This window comes from Oryctolagus cuniculus, chromosome 7 (genome assembly GCF_051225735.1).
Source record: "Oryctolagus cuniculus isolate XC-2025 breed Fujian yellow rabbit chromosome 7, ASM5122573v1, whole genome shotgun sequence".
NCBI lineage: Eukaryota > Metazoa > Chordata > Mammalia > Lagomorpha > Leporidae > Oryctolagus > Oryctolagus cuniculus.
This window is the reverse complement of record NC_142873.1, coordinates 134193540-134215760: the sequence shown is the minus strand read 5'-3', so window position 1 is coordinate 134215760 and position 22221 is coordinate 134193540. Positions and strand designations below refer to the sequence as shown.

General features: G+C 40.7%; 1 protein-coding gene across 44 annotated transcripts in view; it reads left to right on the top strand.

Annotated features, from left to right (window-relative positions):
- MACF1 (microtubule actin crosslinking factor 1) overlaps positions 1-22221 on the top strand; it is a 407864-nt gene that overhangs the window by 340248 nt on the left and 45395 nt on the right. For 39 of the 44 annotated variants that reach the window (XM_051857911.3, XM_070078713.1, XM_089300949.1 and 36 more), the window contains 13 exons: positions 6333-6494; positions 6680-6850; positions 8022-8188; positions 11135-11294; positions 11622-11948; positions 13239-13323; positions 13805-14046; positions 14693-14899; positions 16211-16330; positions 16725-16832; positions 17736-17954; positions 19676-19879; positions 21563-21794. In XM_051857911.3, the coding sequence (XP_051713871.2) occupies positions 6333-6494; positions 6680-6850; positions 8022-8188; positions 11135-11294; positions 11622-11948; positions 13239-13323; positions 13805-14046; positions 14693-14899; positions 16211-16330; positions 16725-16832; positions 17736-17954; positions 19676-19879; positions 21563-21794 (2404 nt within the window). The remainder of the gene's footprint in view (positions 1-6332; positions 6495-6679; positions 6851-8021; positions 8189-11134; positions 11295-11621; positions 11949-13238; positions 13324-13804; positions 14047-14692; positions 14900-16210; positions 16331-16724; positions 16833-17735; positions 17955-19675; positions 19880-21562; positions 21795-22221) is intronic. The other 5 variants (XM_089300955.1, XM_051857938.2, XM_051857937.2 and 2 more) reach the window with 1 other exon arrangement.

Here is a 22221-nt window from a genome sequence, read left to right as displayed (position 1 = left end):
CCGGCCCCCAGAGAAACTGTTAATAGCAGTCTCTGGGATCTGTTTCCTGATCTGCAAAATGAGTATTCCTAACAGGCTAGATTGTCTCTAAGGATCCTTCCAGCTACAGGTGGCAGTCATTTTGTGAAGTACTGCCTGATATTAATGATATTAATAAAATGCTAGCCCAGCTGCAGTGTTCCCCATCTTTGAAGTGATCAGAAGTGAAATATCTGAAAGCCAGCAGATGCCTACATCTGTGTAACAAAAGAAAAGATCTAAGCTATAGTCCAAGGTAGGACCCTTAATAATGCATTATAGCAAACATTTTAGAGTATATAGGTTTGTTAAATTACTATTTTTAAGAAGTTTATCCAAGATGAGAGATGTATGAATTTCTCTTCCATTTTTAGAGGGTTCCTAGAGGCTGTTGAGCCTGTAATGTGTATACATTGACACTGAGGACTCAACAGGTGATCATACCTGGAATGGGGTGACAGAGGAACTGCTTTGGATCCTGTGCATATGTGTGTACAAATGCACAGATGTTCACATGATAAAAATAAGTGTAAACTTTCCCTTAGCCAATAATGACAGAGTTTGATATAAGAAGCCAATTGCCAAATTTTGTTAGCTGTTTCTAGGGGAGCAGAGGCCCTCTGAAAGCCATCTGTGGTTTACTAGACCCCTAATCATTTATAAGTTTATTGACATCCTCAGTCTTATCCCAGTCATGGGTTCAAAAGAAGAAAATCACTATTGTATAAAATAGAAGTTCAATAAAATTGAAATCTTAGCAAAAATTAGGGAGCATCACAATCCCAGGTCAGTGTTAGAATGCAGCTGATTGGTAAATCCATCAACAGTTTGCTTACCCTAACCTCGTTTGTAGACAATAATTCATTCATTCACTGAATAAATATTTATTGAATAATCTACTCTGCGCCAGGTACTAGGCTCCTGCAGTGAACAGAACTGGTGTGGTTCCTCCGCCCTTGTGGAACTTAGAGTATAGTAGAGAAGACATACAGATGTTGAGCAGAAAATGACACAAATCAGTATAGCAATTACACATTGTGGCAGATGCTTTGAATAGAGAGATGTCAGTGGATTTAGTTGGACGGAATCAAGATATATTTTGAAGTAGAATCAACAAGACCTGATAATGGCTTTTGTGTTGGGGTAAGGAAAGAGGAGTTACCAAGGCTGAATTTTGGGCTCTTGTTTGTACCGCTGGGGAGATGAGGACAGTAGGAAATTGATTGAGGGAAGAACAGGTTTTAGGGGATAGGAAAGTAGGAATACAGTTTCATTTTGGAAGTGATAGGTTTGAGATGCCTGTGATTTGTTTGTATGAAGACATTAAGAAAGCATTTATGAGGCCGGCGTTGTGGCGTAGCTGATAAACCACCGCCTGCAATGCCAGCATCCCATGTGGGCGCTGGTTTGCATCCCTGCTGCTCCACTTCTGATCCAGCTCCCTGCTAATGGCCTGGGAAGAGCAGTGGAAGATGGCCCCAACCCACATGGGAGACCTGGAAGAAGCTCTTATCTTCTGGCTTTAGCCCAGCCCAGCCCCAGCCATTGCGGCCATTTGGGGAGTGAACCCAGAGGATGGAAGACCTACTTCTCGCTCTCACTCTCCCTCCCTTCGTCTCCCTATCTCTCTCTCCACCTCTGCCTATCTGTAACTCCACCTTTAAAATAAATAAGTAACTAAGTTCATGGAAAATGGAATTAAAAGATACATTTTGTGCAAAAAAGTTTAGAATTTGTGCATAGCTCTTCATAATATCTTTTTTTCACACACTTTTTGAAGATGCCTGGGAATACGTGATTTTTTTTTTAATACTTATTATTTGAAAGAGCAAACAAAGAGAAAGAGGGAAAGAGAGATGGCTTCCATCACTGATTCACCCCCAGATGGCCACAACAGCCAAGTCTGGGTCAGGCCAAAGCCAAGAGCCAGGTGGCAAGAGCTCAAGCAAGTGGGCCACCTTCCACTGCCTTCCCAGGGAATGCATTAATTAAAAAAAATTTTTTTTAAGATGTATTTATTTGTTTGAAAGGCAGAGTTAGCAGAGAGAAAATGGTCGATCTTCCATCTACTGTTTCACTCAGCTTAGCTGCTGTGCCACAATGCTGACTCCAATGTCTTATAACCCTATTTTCCATGAACAACTTTTTTTTAAGACTTACTTATTTGACAGAGTGGCAGAGAGACGAGGGACACAGAGAAAGAAAGAGATCTTGCATCTGCTGCTTCACTACCCCAGTGGCCACATTGGCCAGGGTTGGGCCAGGGTTGAGCCAGGCTGACACCAGGAGCCTGGAACTCCACCCAGGTCTCCAAAATGGGTGGCAGGGGCCCAAATACATAGACTGTCTTTACTGCTTTCCTGGGCTCATTAGCAGGGAGCTGGATCAGAAGCAGATCAGTCTGGGTTTGAACCAGCACCCCAGCATGGGATGCAGATGTCACAAGAGGTGGCTTAACCTGCTGTGTCACAATGTTGACCCCTCTGAACTTTTTCAAGAACTCTCATATAGATTTGAAACTCAGAAGAGCGATATAAGTTGAGAGTCCTAAGTGTTTATCATGATTAATAAAGCCATGAGAATGGATAAAATTGCCTAGAGAGAGAACAGAATTGAGACTAGGGCTTCAGACTGACAGCCTGGCCACATTTACCCACAAAGACTCCAGAATTTGGAGGTCTAGAACAGAAAGAGAACTAAGGACATTAAAACGAATCAGCATGAAACTGCAAGAATGCAGTATCACCACAGATAGAAGTGTTTCAGGAAGTTCTTTGGGAAGTTACCTGTTTTGTGTTCTTGTTGCATCTTACAGCCTTGCAGTAATTTTCGCTAGTGTACTGGTCTGGACATTTTCTGCCACTGCTGCTTAGTTAGCACAGCCACTTCCATTTCACTAACCATGTGTGAAACACTAAGAAGGAGGATTTCAGCATGCCTAAAAGTATTGGTTTTAAAAAACAGCTTTATCTGGGAGTTGAGAGAAGGGAAAAGTGTTTCCAATTTTCCTTTTTTTTTTAAAGATTTATTTATTTATTTGAAAGAGTTACACAGAGAGAGGCGAGGCAGAGAGGTCTTCCATCCAGTGGTTCACTCCCCAATTGGTTGCAATGGCAGAGCTGTGTGGATCCGAAGCCAGGAGTCAGGAGCTTCTTCCTGGTCTTCCCATGTGGGTGCAGGGGCCCAGTGATGTGGACCACCTTCCCCTACTTTCCCAGGCCACAACAGAGAGCTGGATCAGAAGTGAAGCAGCCGGGAGTCGAACTGGTACCCATATGGGATTCTGCCACTGTGGACGGCGGCTTTCCCCCTATGCTACAGCACCGGACCCTCCAATTTTACTTTCTTTAATGTTCTGTTTTCTTGTGTTCATAATGAAAATCTAAATAAATGGTTATTTAGAGGTACTTTAATATAATTTTCAACTTCTGAAGAATGATGAGACAAAGAAAGGTATAGTGAATGCTTCTATAGGAAAAGTTCATAAAGTAAATCCAAATTTTAAAAGAAGAACTAACTCCATTGTATGAGAGATTGGCATGTTATTTGAATGTATTTCACTTTTCTGCATCATGTATAGCCTAGCCCTCTAGAACTTTGTGCTGTGATGGAGGTGTTGTCTGTCTATGATCCAGTGAAGTAGGCACTAGCTGCATGGGGCTGTTGACCACATGAAATGTGGCTAGTGTAACTAAGCCACTGAATTGTTAGTTTAATTTAAATTAAATTTAAATAGCTCTGTGTAGCTAATGGCTGCCATATTGGACAGCACAGAAAGAGTTTATAAAAAGCAGTCATGGGGCCAGCACTGTGGCGTAGTGGGTAAAACCGCTGCATGCAGTGCTGGCAACCCATATGGGTGCCAGTTCGAGACCTGGCTGCTCCATTTCCGATCCAGCTCTCTACTATGGCCTGGAAAAGCAGTAGAAGATGGCCCAAGTCCTTGGGCCCCTGTACCCATGTGGGAGACCTGGCTTCAGATTGGTACAACTCTGGCCATTGTGGCCAACTGGGGAGTGAACCAGTGATAGAAGACCTCTCTCTGTCTCTGTCTCTGTCTCTGCCTTTCCTTCTCTGTAATTCTACCTTTCAAATAAATAAATAAATCTTAAAAAAAAAAAAAGTATGAGACAGAATTTAATTATTGGGTGAAAAAGGGCCCTTCATTGTGAACTTGATGTCTTCTGTCTATCCCTTTGGATTTTTGCCAAGCCTTTCTAACCTCCATTCTGCCCAATCACCACCATCATTTTTATGCACACAACAATTTTAAACTTCTTTCCCCCTTTCTGTTCTGATTTTTCTTCAGTGAAAGCATCTTTAATGTCATAAAATGGAATTATAGCACTTGGTTTTTCTGGGAACCATGTTGTTGGAGAAACAGTCATTTTAGCTAAATACTCTTGTAGTGTTGCCTAACAAAATATGGTATAATCAAATTATAGTCTACAATGAAGTGCTCTGGCAGTTGTCTTTGTAACCTTCCTTCTTCAGTGTTCCCTGGAGCTTTTCCTCGCTAGTGACTCATTTATCCAGCCATAGGCCATTCTTTATGGAATCAGGTTCATAACCCTCATATGGTCTCACATATAGATCAAAATTAGGGGCAGCCCTTGTAGTACACTGGATTAAGTGGCCACTTGGAACGCCACAATCCACTTGTGCTGGTTCAAGTCCCGGCTTTTCCACTTAATCCACCTTCCTGTTAATGCATCCTGGGAAGCAGCAGATGATGGTTCAAGTGCTTGGGCCCCTACTATCCACGTGGGAGACCCGGATGGAGTTCCTGGTTCGTGCTTTTGCATGGTCCAACCCTGGCTGTTGCAGGCATTTGGAGAATGAACCAGCAGATGAAGAGTGTGTCTCTGTGTGTGTATGTCTGTCTGTGTGTCAGAGAGAAAGAGACTCTCAAGTAGATGAAAATAAACATTTTTGAAAATACTTCCCAAAATTTAGTTGTACCCAAAGTTACACTTTTCTTCTACATTTATTTTTGTATTTTCTGTTTTCTGTCATCCTCTGGCCTTAATTAACTCACTTGTTTCACTGAAACTGAAGAAACTTTCTATGGAAGAAAAAAAATGTAAATAACATTTCTTCTGACTTTTTGTTTACTTTTAGGAATATCTAAATCATAATGGAGCTTTAGTAGAGAAAGATATGCACGTTGCTGGTTATACTTGTTCACATTATTTTAGAATTCCATTTTATGATAAACATGGATATACAGTATTTTGTACAGTATTTGTGATATATATTTATACACACTCATATATGCATGCACAAGGGGGCTTAAAAAATTCATGAAACGTTCACATTATTTTATTAAATTTATTTATTTGGCAGAAAGAGAGAGCTCTGATCCAAAGCTCACTCCTCAAATGCCCAAAGCAGCTAAAGCTGGGAGCTGGGGATGCAATCCAAGTCTCCCACATAGGTGGCAGGAACCTAAGTATTCGAGCCATCACTGCTGCCTCGCAGGGAGTCCATTAGCAGGAAGCTGGAGTTAAGTGTTGCACCCAAGCACTCTGGAGTGAGATACAGGCATCTTACTCCGCATCTTAACTACTAGGCCAGATGCCTGCCCCATGCTGTCTTTTATTTTAATTTTTTCATGAACTTTTCAAGCCCCTCTCATATCTGCATCTTATTCAGAGTATGTGTCTGAAGTTGTTGAGGACACCTCACAACATTGCTGGACCATTTCCCTTTGTAATAAGAGAAATACTCTTTCAAGATTATTGGCTGTGTGTGGTCTGTGGCCTTGAACAGAATGAAGTTAAATGGCCCCAGGAGGATTAAGCTGTGAGGTTGGAGTTTTTCACACTAATATTTTTTGGCAGAATGAGTTACTCTCTGACAATTAGTTATTGTCAGAGAAGAGCATTGCTGTTATCAGTGGCCAGTTAAGGCTATTCTCTAAGGTAGTTTTCATCTGAAATCATTTGGTATTATTTCTTCCCTTTCAGGATTTATATACATTGTACTTTTACAGTATTTTAAAGCTGATTCTTCTATTCCCTATCGCTTTCTACATTAAAAATTAAACAACAAATGAAAAAATAAAAACCCATGAGACATTGGGTTAAAGACCTAGGTGGTACCATAACTCTGTAATTACATGTTCATAGGAAGATGTATCGATGTAAGAAAGCATGTGTTTCCTTGATACATCACTGTGCAGATGGCTTGTTTTCCCTTTTGATTCCTGGTCCCCCTTCATTGAATTGCAAAGCTTTCAAGAATGATCATTGTATGGTATACTGGACCTAATGGCCTTTAGATTAAATCTTCTTTGGCTTGCGTTTATCCAGATGTTTCAGAAAGAACAAGTGGATCCTCTTCAGATGAAATTGCAGCAGGTGAATGGACTTGGCCAGGGATTAATTCAGAGTGCAGGAAAAAACTGTGACGTGCAGGGTTTAGAACATGATATGGAAGAGATCAATGCTCGATGGAACACACTGAATAAAAAGGTGAGTGGCAAGTGTCCTGGGAACAGGAAGCATGGAAAAGGGACATCAGAATCCACAGTTTCCCTGGAACCTGAATGCAAATAAAAAGTTAGCAGTTGCGATCTGTATGTAACTAAAGGGGATTAGTAGTGATGTAAGAATTGCTCTCTCCTTTCTCATAATGAACCTTTGTTTCTGTAATACAGGTTGCACAAAGAATTGCACAACTACAGGAGGCTTTGTTGCATTGTGGGAAGTTTCAAGATGCCTTGGAGCCATTGCTCAGCTGGTTGGCAGACACTGAGGAGCTCATAGCCAATCAGAAACCTCCATCTGCTGAGTATAAAGTGGTAAAAGCACAGATCCAAGAACAGAAGGTAAGTGAGAACGTTGGGACAGTGAAGTGTAACAGCCGTAGGGAGTGGTAGACAACACATTTGCTTGAAGTTTGAGTTTAGGAGTTTTAGTACAATCCTAACCTGCTTTGAGTCATCCTGGAAAGAAAGGTAAAACTGTTTTTTTGGTTTTTTTTTGTTTGTTTTTTTTTGTTTTTTTTTTTTATCTTAATCTGCTAGCTTACTGTGGCATATAAGACTGAACAGTTTTACTGGTTCATGTATCCTGCTTCAGTGTGTTATCCATAGCTTTGTGTTTAGAAGATTTTGATGCTTTCAAGATCAGCAGTATTCTAAATAATGTTTTATTTCATAGGCAAGTTCCTATTTTTTTTTTGGTTTTAATTTCTATTTCAGTGTACTTCCTTTTTTGAAAGAAATTTATCCCAAAAGAAATACTATTTTTTCCAGCGTTACTGAGGTATGATGACAAAAACTGTTTACAGTGTACAATATGGTGTTTTAGTATGTATATCTACATTATGAAATCATTGCCATAATTAAGCTAATTAACATCTGTCACCCCACATATTATCCATTTTCTTTTTAAGTATTTATTTATTTGAGAGGTAGAGTTACAGACAGACAGAGGGAGAGACAGAGAGAAAGGTATTCCACCTGCTGGTTCACTCCCCAGTGGCCAAAACAGCCAGAGCTGAGCTGATCCAGAGCCAGGAGCTTCTTCCGGGTCCCCCATACGAGTACAGAGACCCAGGCACTTGGACCATCTTCTCCTGCTTTCCCAGGCTATTAACAAGGAGCTGGATTGGAAGAGAAACAGCCGGCACATGAACCTGTCCCCATATGGGATGCCGGTGTCTCAGGTTGAGGCTTAGCCCACTATGCCACAGCACCGACTCCCTATATTATCCATTTTCAATATGCTTTTTCTCTTGGTTCAGAGGAGTTCCCTGTTAGTCACACAATGACACGCAGTGCTCCGTTTAAAAACCTTAGTGTGGAAAGTTTATGTGGATGATGGAAACTTGCCACATCTCATGTTTTTTCCTCAGGATGAAGAAAACTTCTGGTATTCAGTTAAGCTTAGGATTTGGCAGGTTGGGGTTTGTTTTTTGTTTTTTTCTTCCTGTTTTGAATTTTTAAGTGACCCTGCATTACCACTTTCCGTTCTCTTTAACCATGTGTACAACAGCTGCTCCAACGGCTCCTGGATGATCGAAAAGCCACAGTAGACATGCTTCAAGCAGAAGGAGGCAGAATAGCCCAGTCAGCAGAGCAGGCTGATAGAGAGAAAATCACTGGACAGCTGGAGAGTCTCGAAAGTAGATGGACTGAACTGCTCAGCAAGGCAGCAGCCAGGTAAGGGCACAGGGGCCAGGAGCAATGGGTCAGAGGCTTGTTTTGTCCTGTTTTTCACTTGCTGTTGCTAAAGTATGCTGACAGCTCCTGGACAGCTCATACCATGCTTTGGAATGCATTTCAAGCTTTGATTTGAAGAATGATACTTTCTGGAGATGATTCTCATAAGCAGAATCACTCTAAGGAAACAAGTTTTTAACTCCTTGTATGACTCTGAAACCTGGAAGACTCACTGATCTGTGTTGCACTTCAGCATAATTGAGGCTCCACATGACAGATTCCTACAGTCCAGCCAAGTTTTCACTGAGTTTTTTTTTTTTTTTAAAAGACTTATTATTTATTTGAAAGAGTTACACAGAGAGAGGAGAGGTAAAGAGAGAGAGAGAGGTCTTCCATCCACTGGTTCACTCCCCAGTTGGCCACAACGGCCAGAGATGTGCTGATCCGAAGCCAGGAGCCAGGAGCTTCCTCTGGGTCTCCCACTTGGGTGGAGGGGCCCAAGGCCTTGGGCCATCTTCTACTGCTTTCCCAGGCCATAACAGAGAGCTGGATCAGAAGAGGAGCAGCTGGGACTAGAACCGGCACCAATATGGGATGCCGGCGCTTCAGGCTAGGATGTTAACCCACTGCACCACAGCACCGGCCCTTCTCTGAGTTTTTGAAACAGATTTTTTTCCCCTTCATATTTATAAATAACACTATTGATACTTGGAATGGAAATTTGTCATATTTCTTTTCTTTGAGCTTATCCTAATATTAAGTGTTTTTGGCTCTAGGAGTTAGGCTGTGGTTAAATGTGCAGGCATGCAAGAGATGCGTGAATGAACATTCTTCAGTAAAAGTGGTCAAAAGACAGGCAGAACACTTTTTCCTCCAGGAAAGTGCTTTCCCCTTCTACAACTACAGATAAACCTCATGTCAGTTGAGCTTAATAAGTCACATGGGTGTCTTTACTTTTATACTGTTCCCAGTTTTAAAAAAACGCCAGCTAAGTGGAAATCAATAAGAAAATAATAGAGTTGATCATTTATTATTGTATTCTCTAAGTTTTCTAGGTAACCAATGGCAGTCTTCAAATAACTCCCTCATTAATCTTTTCATTTCCACCTGCACATGACTTGCTTATTTCTGATTTGTGAAGTATGGCTTGCACATATTAGTGGGAGAAACAAAATTGAAAGAGTTTGTTTTTATTTCCAGATTAGAACTTTTTTTTTTTTCTTTTCTGCCTGTCCATTTCCATTAAGGGTGCCGTTAGCCTTCCAGTTACCTAGGCTTAAAACCTCAACCCCATTTTTACGCTTCATCCTTCCTTTATGCCCCACATTTATCAGAATGCAAAGTTCTGTCCATTTGTCTTTGCTGGTCATGTGTTTCCTGGATTCCCACTCTCCTACTTAAGTGCATGTCTCCTGAGCTCTCCCCTCAGCTGTTGAGGTAACTTCCTACTTAATCAGTGACCCCTCTGGTACTCTTGCCGTCAGCTAGCTGCAGGTAAATCTTTTTATCATTTGATGACTTCCTGTTGCCCAGAAAGCAAAATCCAAACTTCTTAACCCAACATTTAAAGGCCTCTACTATCTGACCCTAACCTGCCTTCCTTAGTTTCCACTATTATTCTTGCTCCTTATATCCTTATATTATGTAAATATAATATTTAAATATATTCTCTTCTCTTTTTTGTTTTTTAAAGATTTATTTATTTATTTATTTATTTGAGAGGCAGAATTACAGAGAGAGGGAGAGACAGAGAGAGGGCTTCCATCCACTGGTTCACTCCCCAAATGGCTATGACAGCCTGAGCTGGGCCAATCTGAAGCCAGGAGCTTCTTCTCGGTCTCCCACATGGGTGTAGGGGCCCAAGGCCTTGGGCCATCTTCTGCTGCTTTCACAGGCCACAGTAGAGAGCTGGACTGGAAGAGAAACAGCTGGGACGTGAATTGGCACTCATGGAATGTCAGTGCTGCAGGCAGAGGGTTACCCGAGTATACCACAGCACCAGCCCCTGTTCTCTTTTTTAATATACTTTACCAGCATCCTCCGTGAAATGCTTTAATCAATCTTCCTTTCCAGGGAACTTTATTTCCCTAACATAGAATAACTTCTGCCTCTTTAGTGGCCCCTTGCATTATGATGATACTTTATGTACTTACCTCCCTCGTCCATGATCTCTCTTAAGTCATGATTTGCTTCTCATTGGCATTTTGATGATGTTTTCTTTACTACTTATTCCATCCTCCTAGCCCAATGTAGTTTCTGGACCATTATTTTAAAGAGAAATACCAAGAGTAGTTGGTTAGAGACATTCTAAAGACTTACTTGGATTCCTTAATTTTGAATATTTGATACTTGAAATTATTTTGACATATCTCTTTGATACCCTAAGTCTTACTACATTGAGTTCTTCACACTTACAGATTGCTAAACCTGGTTTTTGGGAACTGGGGAAGGAGTTCTAGTTTGTAGCATTTGCTCTGCAGACACTCTCCTCACTCATAAGTGAAGGTAACAGAGACAGAGAAATGAAGACTGATGATGTTTTGATTTCTTTAAACTTCATTTTGATCACATGTTCAGGTGATAAAGGTGCTGCATTCCATTTTGATTTGTGTCAGTGTGTAAGAAGAAAAGCATTAGAAGATCTGATTATAACCCTCATATACTATTGCTATTCACTAGATGATTGGACAGATTTTTCTTTAAGCCTTCAGGGTCCAGTATTTTTCTTATAATAGTGGAGTAATTATTCTAACTCCTTACAAAGTTATGACAAGATTGGAATGAGATAATTCTTTGAAAACAGCAATGCTACATAATGCATGTTCTGTTTACTATTGGTATTTTTGAACTGTACCTCCTAAAGACTATTCTGTTACTGAATCTTTTACTATTATTAGTCTTAATGTAACTTTCTGCTTCAGCAGCTTGTTCTATATATTTGTGTAGGCAAAAACAGCTGGAAGATATCCTGGTTCTGGCTAAACAATTCCACGAGACAGCTGAGCCTATTTCTGACTTCTTATCTGTCACAGAGAAAAAGCTTGCCAACTCAGAACCTGTTGGCACTCAGACTGCCAAAATACAGCAGCAGATCATTCGGCACAAGGTAAGAAGTAGTTACAATAAATGAAAACACAAAGCTAGACTAGAAATCCTAGAAATTAGAAAACTGCCTACTGCGTTCTGTAAGATGTGTTTTAAGTTTTATGTCAAATTATTAATGGGAAGAATCACATCTTTGAAGTAAAAATAGAAATTGACTAATAGGCAGCCATCCAAGAAAACCACTTTTGTTCCCAATTTTTATATTATTTTTGTAATACATGAATTTTTGAAATTTAATTTGTTATATCATTTGTTATTCATTGTTTCATGTTTGCTTTTCAGTTACTTTGTTGTTTCTGTTATTCATTCTTTCCATCTGGATTTCCAGGCTCTGGAGGAAGACGTAGAAAACCATGCAACAGATGTGCACCAGGCAGTCAGAACTGGGCAGTCCCTCTCCTCCCTGACATGTCCTGCAGAACAGGGCTTGCTGTCAGAAAAGCTAGACTCTTTGCAGGCCCGGTACAGTGAGATTCAAGACCGGTGCTGTCGGAAAGCAGCCCTGCTTGAACAAGCCCTGTCTAACGCTAGACTGTTTGGGGAGGATGAAGTGGAGGTGCTCAACTGGCTGGCTGAGGTTGAGGACAAGCTCAGTTCAGTGTTCGTAAAGGATTACAGACAGGATGTCCTGCAGAAACAGCATGCCGACCACCTGGTATTCATGTTTTCCATTCTTCTTGGTTATGTTACTAACTTATTTTATAGTTTTGATTTCTGTTTTTCTTCATTTCTTTCTTTTTCTTTTCTTCTTCATTCCAAACACTTTGAATTTTTTTTATACACAAGTGCATAGTTTACAGAGTTGGTGTTAAATAGTAATCCTTTTTCGGATGAGTCCATGGGAATATTTATATTTAACAAACTGAATTGGTAATTCTAGAAAGTGATACAGGATATAGTCAGAGGCTCTCTTAACCTCAACTTGTGATTGACATCACTAGGTCATGTATCTCTCAGTATCCATTTGAGCAGTTTTTTGAAAGAGAATGTACTTTAACAAAACCAGATTTACCTAAATAGTGTCCAGGATTTGATCATGCAGTTATCACTTTAAAAATGTTTTTTAATTTATATGCTGAAATTCTAGGGATTCTGTATCATTTTAGTGGAAAGCAGAGTTTTCCTTTGCTATTCTTTTGATAGTCTAAGATTTCTTTTGCTTCATTGACTTCAGTGGAGAAAGTTTTTTACCAGGCTCTGATTTAAGTTGATATGTTCTTGCTGACTTTCTTCTCCTAAACATCTGTCTTAGTGTTTTGTTTTGTACATAATAGGACATTTTGCTGAATTCCGCTGCTACTTGTCTTGGGTTCATGTTTGGTGCCTCACAGATTGGTAAAGCTGATTTAATCCTAAATCTCTTCTCAACCAGAACAAAGGAAGACTGCCTTTAAGTATCTGGTTTAATTATTTTGTAGAATCAGTGGGATAACCAAAGAGATAAGAAGGGAATCTGGGCCGGCGCCGCGGCTCACTAGGCTAATCCTCCGCCTTGCGGCGCCGGCACACCGGGTTCTAGTCCCGGTCGGGGCGCCGGATTCTGTCCCGGTTGCCCCTCTTCCAGGCCAGCTCTCTGCTGTGGCCAGGGAGTGCAGTGGAGGATGGCCCAGGTGCTTGGGCCCTGCACCCCATGGGAGACCAGGAAAAGCACCTGGCTCCTGGCTCCTGCCATCGGATCAGCGCGGTGCGCCGGCCGCAGCGCGCCAGCCGCGGCGGCCATTGGAGGGTGAACCAACGGCAAAGGAAGACCTTTCTCTCTGTCTCTCTCTCTCTCACTGTCCACTCTGCCTGTCAAAAATAAAAAAAATAATAATAAAAAAAAAAAAAAAAAAGAAGGGAATCTGTTGTTTAAACTGGTGTTCTTCTCCTTACTTTAAATTTGACCTTTAAGGGTCTCAAATTTCTTTCTCTTTGTTTGGGGAGTAATGATGTTCTTTCCTTTCAGGCTCTAAATGAAGAGATTGTTAATAGAAAGAAGAATGTAGATCAAGCTATTAAGAATGGTCAGGCTCTTCTAAAACAAACCACAGGTACTTTGAGAAGTGCATCTCTTATCATCTCTGTGGTCCAGGGAAATAAGCACCCTGCATTAGCCACCTCTCACTGATTGTATTACCCTGTGCTCCAAGGTGGGGCTGACAGCCTGTTCTCATTTACTGCTAAATCTTTGCAAAACCAAAGACTTAGTCTCTCACACCCAGTTATAGATAGTGATCCCCTCTGCCCTCCAGGATCTCCAATACCAGTGCTCACTGAACAGTGCTGGAGTTCTGGAAATACCAGCAACTGAACTCTGATCCTATAGTGATCTCAGAAGTGGCTTCTTTTTATCAAGTGAAAGATTTATTTCATTTCCCACTTACCCTCCATGTGGGATGTTAGGTGACATCACTACCACAGGGGGAGAAGCATATATAAGGTTTAAACTCTGATTTGAAAAAAGAGAGATTAAAAGGACTCCCGCATCTTTAGATCTCTTCCATCAGAATGATTGTGTGCCATCTTCCACAGGTGAAGAAGTATTACTTATCCAGGAGAAACTGGATGGAATCAAGACTCGTTATGCAGATATCACGGTCACGAGCTCCAAGGCCCTCAGAACTTTAGAGCAAGCCCGGCAGCTGGCCACCAAGTTCCAGTCTACTTACGAGGAACTGACCGGGTGGCTGAGGGCTGTGGAGGACGAGCTGGCAGCCAGTGGAGGACAGTCTCCCACAGGGGAGCAGATACCCCAGTTTCAGCAAAGACAGAAGGTGAGCCATCATTTCACTGTAAAAGGAAAAAAAGTGTCCTCTTTGCCAGAATCCTTGTTTTATCACCTTTACACTTAAATCTAAATCAGAATTTCTGCCTGCCTCCTTCTTATTTACTCACGGGCATTAAGGTTTGATGTAAAACTGTGTAAAAGAGCACTTGTTATGGTTTGAAGAAGAAAGAAGTTGAGTCAGAGACTCGTAGGAGGTTTGCTTTGTGTGTACCATTTTCTAATTTACCTGTATGGTTCATAATCCAAAGAGTGCTTCATGATTTTATTTGATTCTCCTGCAAGATCTAGTATCATTCAAGTTGTGCAGAAATACCATGTAGGTACGTCTTAAGTTAAATACCTAGAGTTAAAAGTATTATTTACCATTTCTGTGGTAGTGGGAATAAAAAAGAAAAGAACACTTACTTGTTTTACAAGAGTCAGTCTGGCTTAAATTGTGCAAATAATTCTAGCTAAGCAGCAGCTAAGCCTAAGGGATGACTGAAAAACCTGAGACAAGAAAAAAAATAACTGAAGGAAGGAGGTCAGTGCCCTGCTGGGATGAGAGGTAGAGATAGCGCTTTACACCCAGCACAGCTGCTAATGTGCTTAATTTAGCAAAGAATGGCCTGAAAACTTTTTTCCCTTCTTAGGAATTAAAGAAGGAGGTCATGGAGCACAGGCTGGTGTTGGACACAGTGAACGAGGTGAGCCGTGCTCTCTTAGAGCTCGTGCCCTGGAGAGCCCGAGAGGGGCTGGATAAACTTGTGTCCGATGCCAACGAGCAGTACAAATTGGTCAGTGACACCATTGGACAAAGGGTGGATGAAATTGATGCTGCTATTCAGAGATCACAGCAGGTAATGTTTGTAAACACTTGGCATTAATGTTTTCATCAGTGAGGATAGGTGTGTGAGGTACAATACCTTGATCCCTATAGCTACTGCCTCAGGAACAAGAAGAATGAGACCAAACTAAATCTGATGTGACTGGCGTATTTCAGAGGTTTGTGAGGGTGAATCCAAGGCTGATCCAAAATACTCGACCCCTTTGTATAGAGAAGAACTTAGAGACAAGTCTATGTGAGGCCTTTCTTCACCACTACCCTCCTAAGACAGATTAATAGTGAAGGGAGGAGGTGATATCGAGACCTAAAGGACCAAGTGCATCCCAGTCTTAGTTTGATATAATCAACTGTCTTAGCATTAGATGGAAGAGGGGAAGGAACCAAGAACTATAATTACTATCAAATATGCAAACCAAAATAGCTGAGCCATCCAAAATAGAACCCTCTCAGTAAACACAGGTGTCATATTTCCCTTGATCTTTTTTCCTTCCTGCTTTCTGGAAAAAAGATACTTGCTTTTTTCTGTAGCTGGATGTGCACCTATTAATGTGTCATGTCATAAACACACACAAATTAATAAACATGACTCCTTGGGCTCATGGGGATAAGCAAATGCTGTCTGAGCCACATGGAAGTTTGCTTTGATTCTAAGTATATCTGCAGCATATCTTCCGTGTTATCCTTGATCTTGCCCAGATATTTCAGTATGAAACTTATGCTTGGGAGAAGCTTACTTTTGTCTTTAAATGTTAGCATAGATTGGCAGAGTTGAAGGGGAAGAGATATAAGATTGGGGATATTCATGAAGAACAATCATATAGAACATGTTTCTGGTTGTTGTACAACCATGGGAAGGTTTGATGTTCTTCTGGGGACTTCTTCAGCTGAGGGAGTTTTTCCAAGTTAACTTGACTCAGCTGTCTATAGCCATGCTCAGTTTATATTTAAACGTCTGACTACTAAAACTACAGTTCAATTTATGGGTAGGGAAGAGGGCTGGCAGGAAGAGAATGCAGTCTTGTAAAAGCAATCTGATTAGAAGCATATTTCTGTTGAAGGGTGTTAATGTCTGTTGTTGTTTGTAGCTGTGAGACCAGTAACTGAGATCTGTAACTTCTTTTTAAAAGGACAAAATATGATCAGTTCTGATTTGTCTGCATCTGGATTTGTGATTTTATGAAATTCTTCCCATTTTTTCTTTACTTTGTGAGATATAGACTGTATTACTAAAAATCCAGGCTTTTTGGTATTGAATAATTTAAATTTCTAAGGAGGCCCTGACTGTGTATAATTTTTCCCTTTTTTCCCTCACTATGTCTGTTAGTATGAACAAGCTGCTGATGCAGAACTAGCTTGGGTTGCTGAAACAAAACGGAAACTGATGGCCCTGGGTCCAATTCGCTTGGAACAGGACCAGACCACAGCTCAGCTGCAGGTGCAGAAGGTAAGTGTGACACCCATGTGTCCACCATGCCCTGAGCTAGGAGAGCTCCCAGGAGCGTAGAGAGACTAGGAGAGTTTCTGATTATCCAAAGTCAAGTGGAATGATTTAATGGCATAATTGTGGATAGAAATTTATTTTACAGATACTTTATATGAAGAAGAGATTTTTGGCCTTGTATTAAAGGAGAAATAGGCTTTTGGATGATTTTTAGGAGGGAATATATTTTTGTAAGCTACTGAAAAGGTGTTGGATAGGTGAAGTGTCAAACTTTCTAAGAACAATTTTTTAGGTGGCTTTAAAACAAGGAATTTTTCACAGGTTCTGTCTTACCGTTCACTGACACAGGCCCAGGTTCCATTTACTTCCTGACCTAACTCCCGTTTACTTTTCAAAGGCTTTCTCTATTGATATCATTCGACACAAAGATTCAATGGATGAACTCTTCAGTCACCGTGGTGAAATCTTTGGCACATGTGGGGAGGAGCAGAAAGCTGTATTACAGGTGAATTTCAGTTATTAATTCACCATATTGGGTTTTTATTGCTCATAGTGAATTAGAAGAACAATTGTGAAATGATGGTTAAAGATGTTTCCCTTTTTGGCTTTCTTGTTACTGATTGTTATTAAAGGACAATTTTTGATTTTCTGAGAAATTCAAATCCCTAGTCCTGTGTTCATACATGTCTAAACAGCTATACTGTATCACGTGAAATATAGTGCAAATCCATCTTCTTTATGGCTTCTTATCCTCAGTCTATAGGGAAGTGGCTTTGTATTACTTCTCAAGATATGTATGGCAGGTTTTTCGGACCCACATTCGGATACTAGTTTTTTTCTTTAAGTCCTTCTAAAAGGTCCTATACGTATTTTTAAAAGGATTGACCCAAGAGAGTTAGTGTATAGACCAGTTTCACTTGTTTTGAAAGGATATAGTTAACCATATTTCATCAGGAGTTGTGCGACTCATCCTAGCTATTTGAAACAAGAATACCAGGTTTCTGGAGACTTTTTGATCAGAAGAAAGACAAGGGAAACTTGATAGGCAAAGGCTTCCTCATAGCCCTGGAGATACCCTGTTCTGAACTGATCTGTTACAATAATGGTTTATCATTGTATGTCTTTACTAAAACATTAATTTTTCTTGCTTTTCTTGTGCTATTTTACTATCTTTTAAACTGTTTTCAGATTTTAAACATTGAAATAATATGTTTGATTTGAAAATTAGAAAATTCAGATAAATTTAAAGAAATAAAGATCACTTACAGTGGCACTACTATAGGCCATATTTGTTAATAACTTTTTGTGTGTATTCCTTTAGACTTTTAAATGGATGTATGCCTACTTGTTTTTCTTAAAAGGCAGTTCCATAATAGTAAAACTTACACCTTTCTTTTCTTTTTCACAGGAAAAGACAGAGTCTCTAATACAACAGTATGAAGCCATTAGCCTGCTTAATTCAGAGCGTTATGCTCGCCTAGAGCGGGCACAGGTCTTAGTGAACCAGTTTTGGGAAACCTACGAAGAGCTCAGCCCCTGGATTGAGGAAACTCGGGCACTAATAGCACAGTTACCTCCTCCAGCTATTGATCACGAGCAGCTCAGACAGCAGCAAGAGGAAATGAGGGTAAGGAGCTCGCCAAGTTTTATTTTCCTGCAGAACTTAAAGTGGGCTTGCTCTGTAATTTACTGAAAAACAAAATGTGTATCAGTGTCTGCTAGGTGCAACTTTTTTTTTTCAACTTTTATTTAATAAATATAAATTTCCAAAGTACAATTTTTGGATTATAGTGGCTTTTCCCCACATAACCTCCCTCCCACCAGCAACCATCCCATCTTCCACTCCCTCTCCCATCCCATTCTTCATCAAGATTCATTTTCAATTATCTTTATATACAGAAGATCTACTTAGTATGTACTAAGTAAATATTTCAACAGTTTGCACCAACACGGATACATGAAGTCAACTGTTAAGCACAACCTCTTTGAGCAATAAAAATGTGTATCTGAATTATTTCCTTTGATATTTAATTCAAATTGATGAAAGAATAAGATTGTGGAGATGTTGAGAACTTAGATATTACAGTGCTAAAGAAAGAACAAACTAAAAGGGAACTTAAAACATTTCTGGGAACAATGGACTCTTGTTAAACTCAGGGTGTGGTTGGGTGACTGCACTTGATGAGGCACCAACTCGAGTGAGAACTATGAAGGAATGTCAGAAAGCATTTGCTGTGTATGGTTAAGACAGAAGGGAGATTTACAGACATCTCAGCTAATGCTGTTGCCCTTAAAGTTTGTTTCTTCTGGTGCATGGCTTGTGCTTTTTGCTACCCCCATATTCCTGTAAGTGGAAGAATGTAAACTGGAAGTAGTCAGAACAAAGTCTGCGAGAGATTGGCTTGCCAGGACTGTTGCTATTCATTGTCTATCCTGCTTGGCATCTCTGATTCTGGGGATGCAGACAGATGTTAAACCATATAAGGTGCAAGATAGTGTGTAGACGTATTTATGGTACAGAAGAGGGTAGGATAGCCTTGTAAGTGTCAGACCAAGACTTACGACTTGTGTGTTTTTTGATTCTCCACAAATAGTGAGATCCTGGGACTTGCTGGTTTTTAGCAGTTTGATTTATTCCTCAGAGTTGGCATTGGCTCCAATCAAATTACCACACAAAGAAACTGGGCATTTGGGCTAGCAGTTAGGAAACCCACATTCCACATCAGAGTACCTGGGTTTGATATTTAACTCTGGCTCCTAACTCCAGCTTCTTGCTCATGCATACCTTGGGAGGCAACTGTGATGGCTCAAATAATGGGGTTTCTACCACCCATATTGGAGACCTGGATTGAGTTCCTGGCTCTTGACTTTTTTTTTTTTAAGATTTATTTTTTTTTTATTTGAAAGAAAGAGCAGTAGAGACAGAGAGGTCTTCCATCCACTGATTCATTCCCCAAATGGCTACAACAGCCTGAGCTAAGCAGATCCGAAGCCAGGAGCCAAGAGCTTCTTCCAAGTCTCCCATGTGGGTGCAGGGGTCCAAGGACTTGGGCCATCCTCCACTGCTTTCCCAGGCATGTTAGCAGGGAGCAGCCAGGACTCGAACCTGCACCCATATAGGATGCCAGTGCTACAGGCTGGAGTTTTAACTTGCTGCACCACAGCACCAGCTCCAGCTCTTAACTTCTGTCCCCCAGCCATTGCAGACATTTGAAGATTGAACCAGAAGATGGGGGAGTTCTTGCTCTTGCTCTCTCTTTCTCTCTCTCCCTGTCCCTCTTCCTCTTCCTCTCTCTCTCCCTCAAAAATATATGCTTATTATGTTTTAATCTGTATTTCTTTCCATAGCAACTAAGAGAATCCATTGCTGAACACAAACCTCATATTGATAAACTACTGAAAATAGGGCCACAACTAAAGGAGTTAAACCCTGAGGAAGGGGAAATGGTGGAAGAAAAATATCAGAAAGCAGAAAACATGTACGCACAAATAAAAGAAGAGGTGCGCCAACGGGCCCTGGCTCTGGATGAGGCCATTTCCCAGTCTGCCCAGGTATGTGTCTGTCTGAGACTCCTGCAGCCTTCAGTTGTGTGTTAGTCTAATCAGGAGTTCTCTGAATCAGTTATGCCTCTGTGCTTAGGAATATCCAGACCAGCATGCTGGTGATACATGTACATTTCCAAGAAAGTAGGAAGCTTTGCCTACTTGCATTTTTATTCCCAGGAACGTGAGTCTGTGGGCACTGTAAGGAGGTTAAAATGCACCTTGGCTGATATGTATGTCTGTTATTGGTTTCCCTGAAACTCTGTGCTGTGATAATCCTTTAGCAGAGATGATTTTGGATAAATTTACCTTGTAGATTGAGAAGCAGTGATAGCCTCAGCAGACTTCAGGTTCCTAATAGCCTGTTACTTTTGAGATTTAAAAGCACCACACATTAGTTTTCTTACTCAGGGAGCCGCCTGCTAGCTCCTAGAGCACAGAATGATGCTTGAGTAGGGAGAAGTCAGAGCCAAAGAGAAACATAAACCACCAGCAGTGGATTTAAAGCATGTAACTACATACTGTGCAACTAATATATGCGTATTACTGTTAGTGGCACTTTTGTCATGTCTGGGTATTTTATTCCTATGTTTAGTCAGTGTTCTTGGTTAATATTTGTACTCACTCAAGTTTCTCCCCCCACCTCCCGTCCCATCTCTCACTCACATTGTGGAATGTGTTACTTTGTGTGTTGCTGCCTGCTCCTGTCTTCCCCACATCGTCACATTTCATTGTTGTGTTGACCGCGCCCACCATTACAGATTACAGAGGTAAGGTCCCCACCCTCTTTGGGATTAGGGTATTCTTATAAAACTGAAAATCCAGGGCATTGCCTATAAGGAAATTTTCCTTAACTTTGGTGAATTTGATTAGTGCAATTTATTATGCCACTTTCACCTGGGGGTGGAACTGAAAAGTGATGGGAAGTGATTTTGTTAAGGAAATCCCACTATGTCTTTTCAATTTTACATTTAAAATTGATAAGCCTTACTCTAATTAATGAATACAGAGTTGATTTTAGATACCTTTTTTAGAGACAAGCATATCTGTTCTGACCCCTTTTGTCCCCTCTGTGCCATATTACAAATGAAAATTTTACAATTGTAGGCATGTTATTCAAAGTACCAGAAAAAGTAGGAAGGTAAAAGTTAGATCTGGCCTGCCTTAATTGTCTTTTCATCATGCGAACATTTTCCTTTCTCACTGTTCCATACAGTGGGGTTGTTAAATTGCATGCCATAATAGTTTTAAACTCCAAATCATGCAGTTTATTAAGTTCCCCATCCATTGACACAGCTGGTGGAGGGCATCTAACTCATTGGTCTAGTCTGTTGCATGCACCTGTCATCTGAGATGTTGACACACTGACTCTCGCCAGTTTCATAGTCTTGTCCCTTTCTTGTCACATTAGTTGACAGAAAAAAAAATGTGGCAGCACCAGATTTGAGTTGATTTCTGGTGAATTAGTTAATATTTTAATTATCAGCTTTTCTTTTTTCTGATGTGCCAGCTCTGGTGTACTATGCCCAAAGCAGTTTGTTAGCCAAATCCAGTGTGTAACAGCCATTGGGCTAGGCTGAGCACAGGTTATGCTTAATAGTAAGAGAATTATGGCTTGTCTTCATTCCCTAACATTTCCTCTAAGAAATGAGGTGAATTGCCATGATGGCTAATGTTCCAACATTTGTTTAGTTCCACGATAAAATTGAGCCCATGTTGGAGACGCTGGAGAACCTTTCCTCTCGCCTGCGGATGCCACCACTAATTCCTGCTGAAGTAGACAAAATCCGTGAGTGCATCAGTGACAACAAGAGTGCCACTGTGGAGCTAGAAAAACTGCAGCCATCCTTTGACGCCCTGAAGCACCGTGGAGAAGAGCTCATCGGGCGATCCCAGGGAGCAGACAAGGATCTGGCTGCAAAAGGTGCTTGATGGAGCTCATCATTTTTAAAGAAAATCACTAGATAAATTCCAGGATGTGGTTTTATCCAACATCCCACCAGATGTGTTTCAGTGAAAGCAAGAGCCATCCCCAAGTGATGAGTATTCCAGAAAGCCATTTGAAGTCACTTAGAATTCAGAGCACAGTTTCCCATTGAAACAAGGTTACAATTGGTAGTTAGATTCCCAGGCCAGGAAACAAATGCTCCTTTAACCCCTAATGTGAGTAAACTACAGTATCAGTAGTGGGTAGAACTACCTTTTGTAACACTTTCCTTAGGAAGCATGCCACAAGTCCCACACAGCACACTGGAAATAGTTCTCTTCTCAGCCCCTTTATAAATGAAAGGTTTTGTAAATTAGCAGCACCTTTATATCACGTGGCAGTCTGTTTCCAGACTACTCTGTGA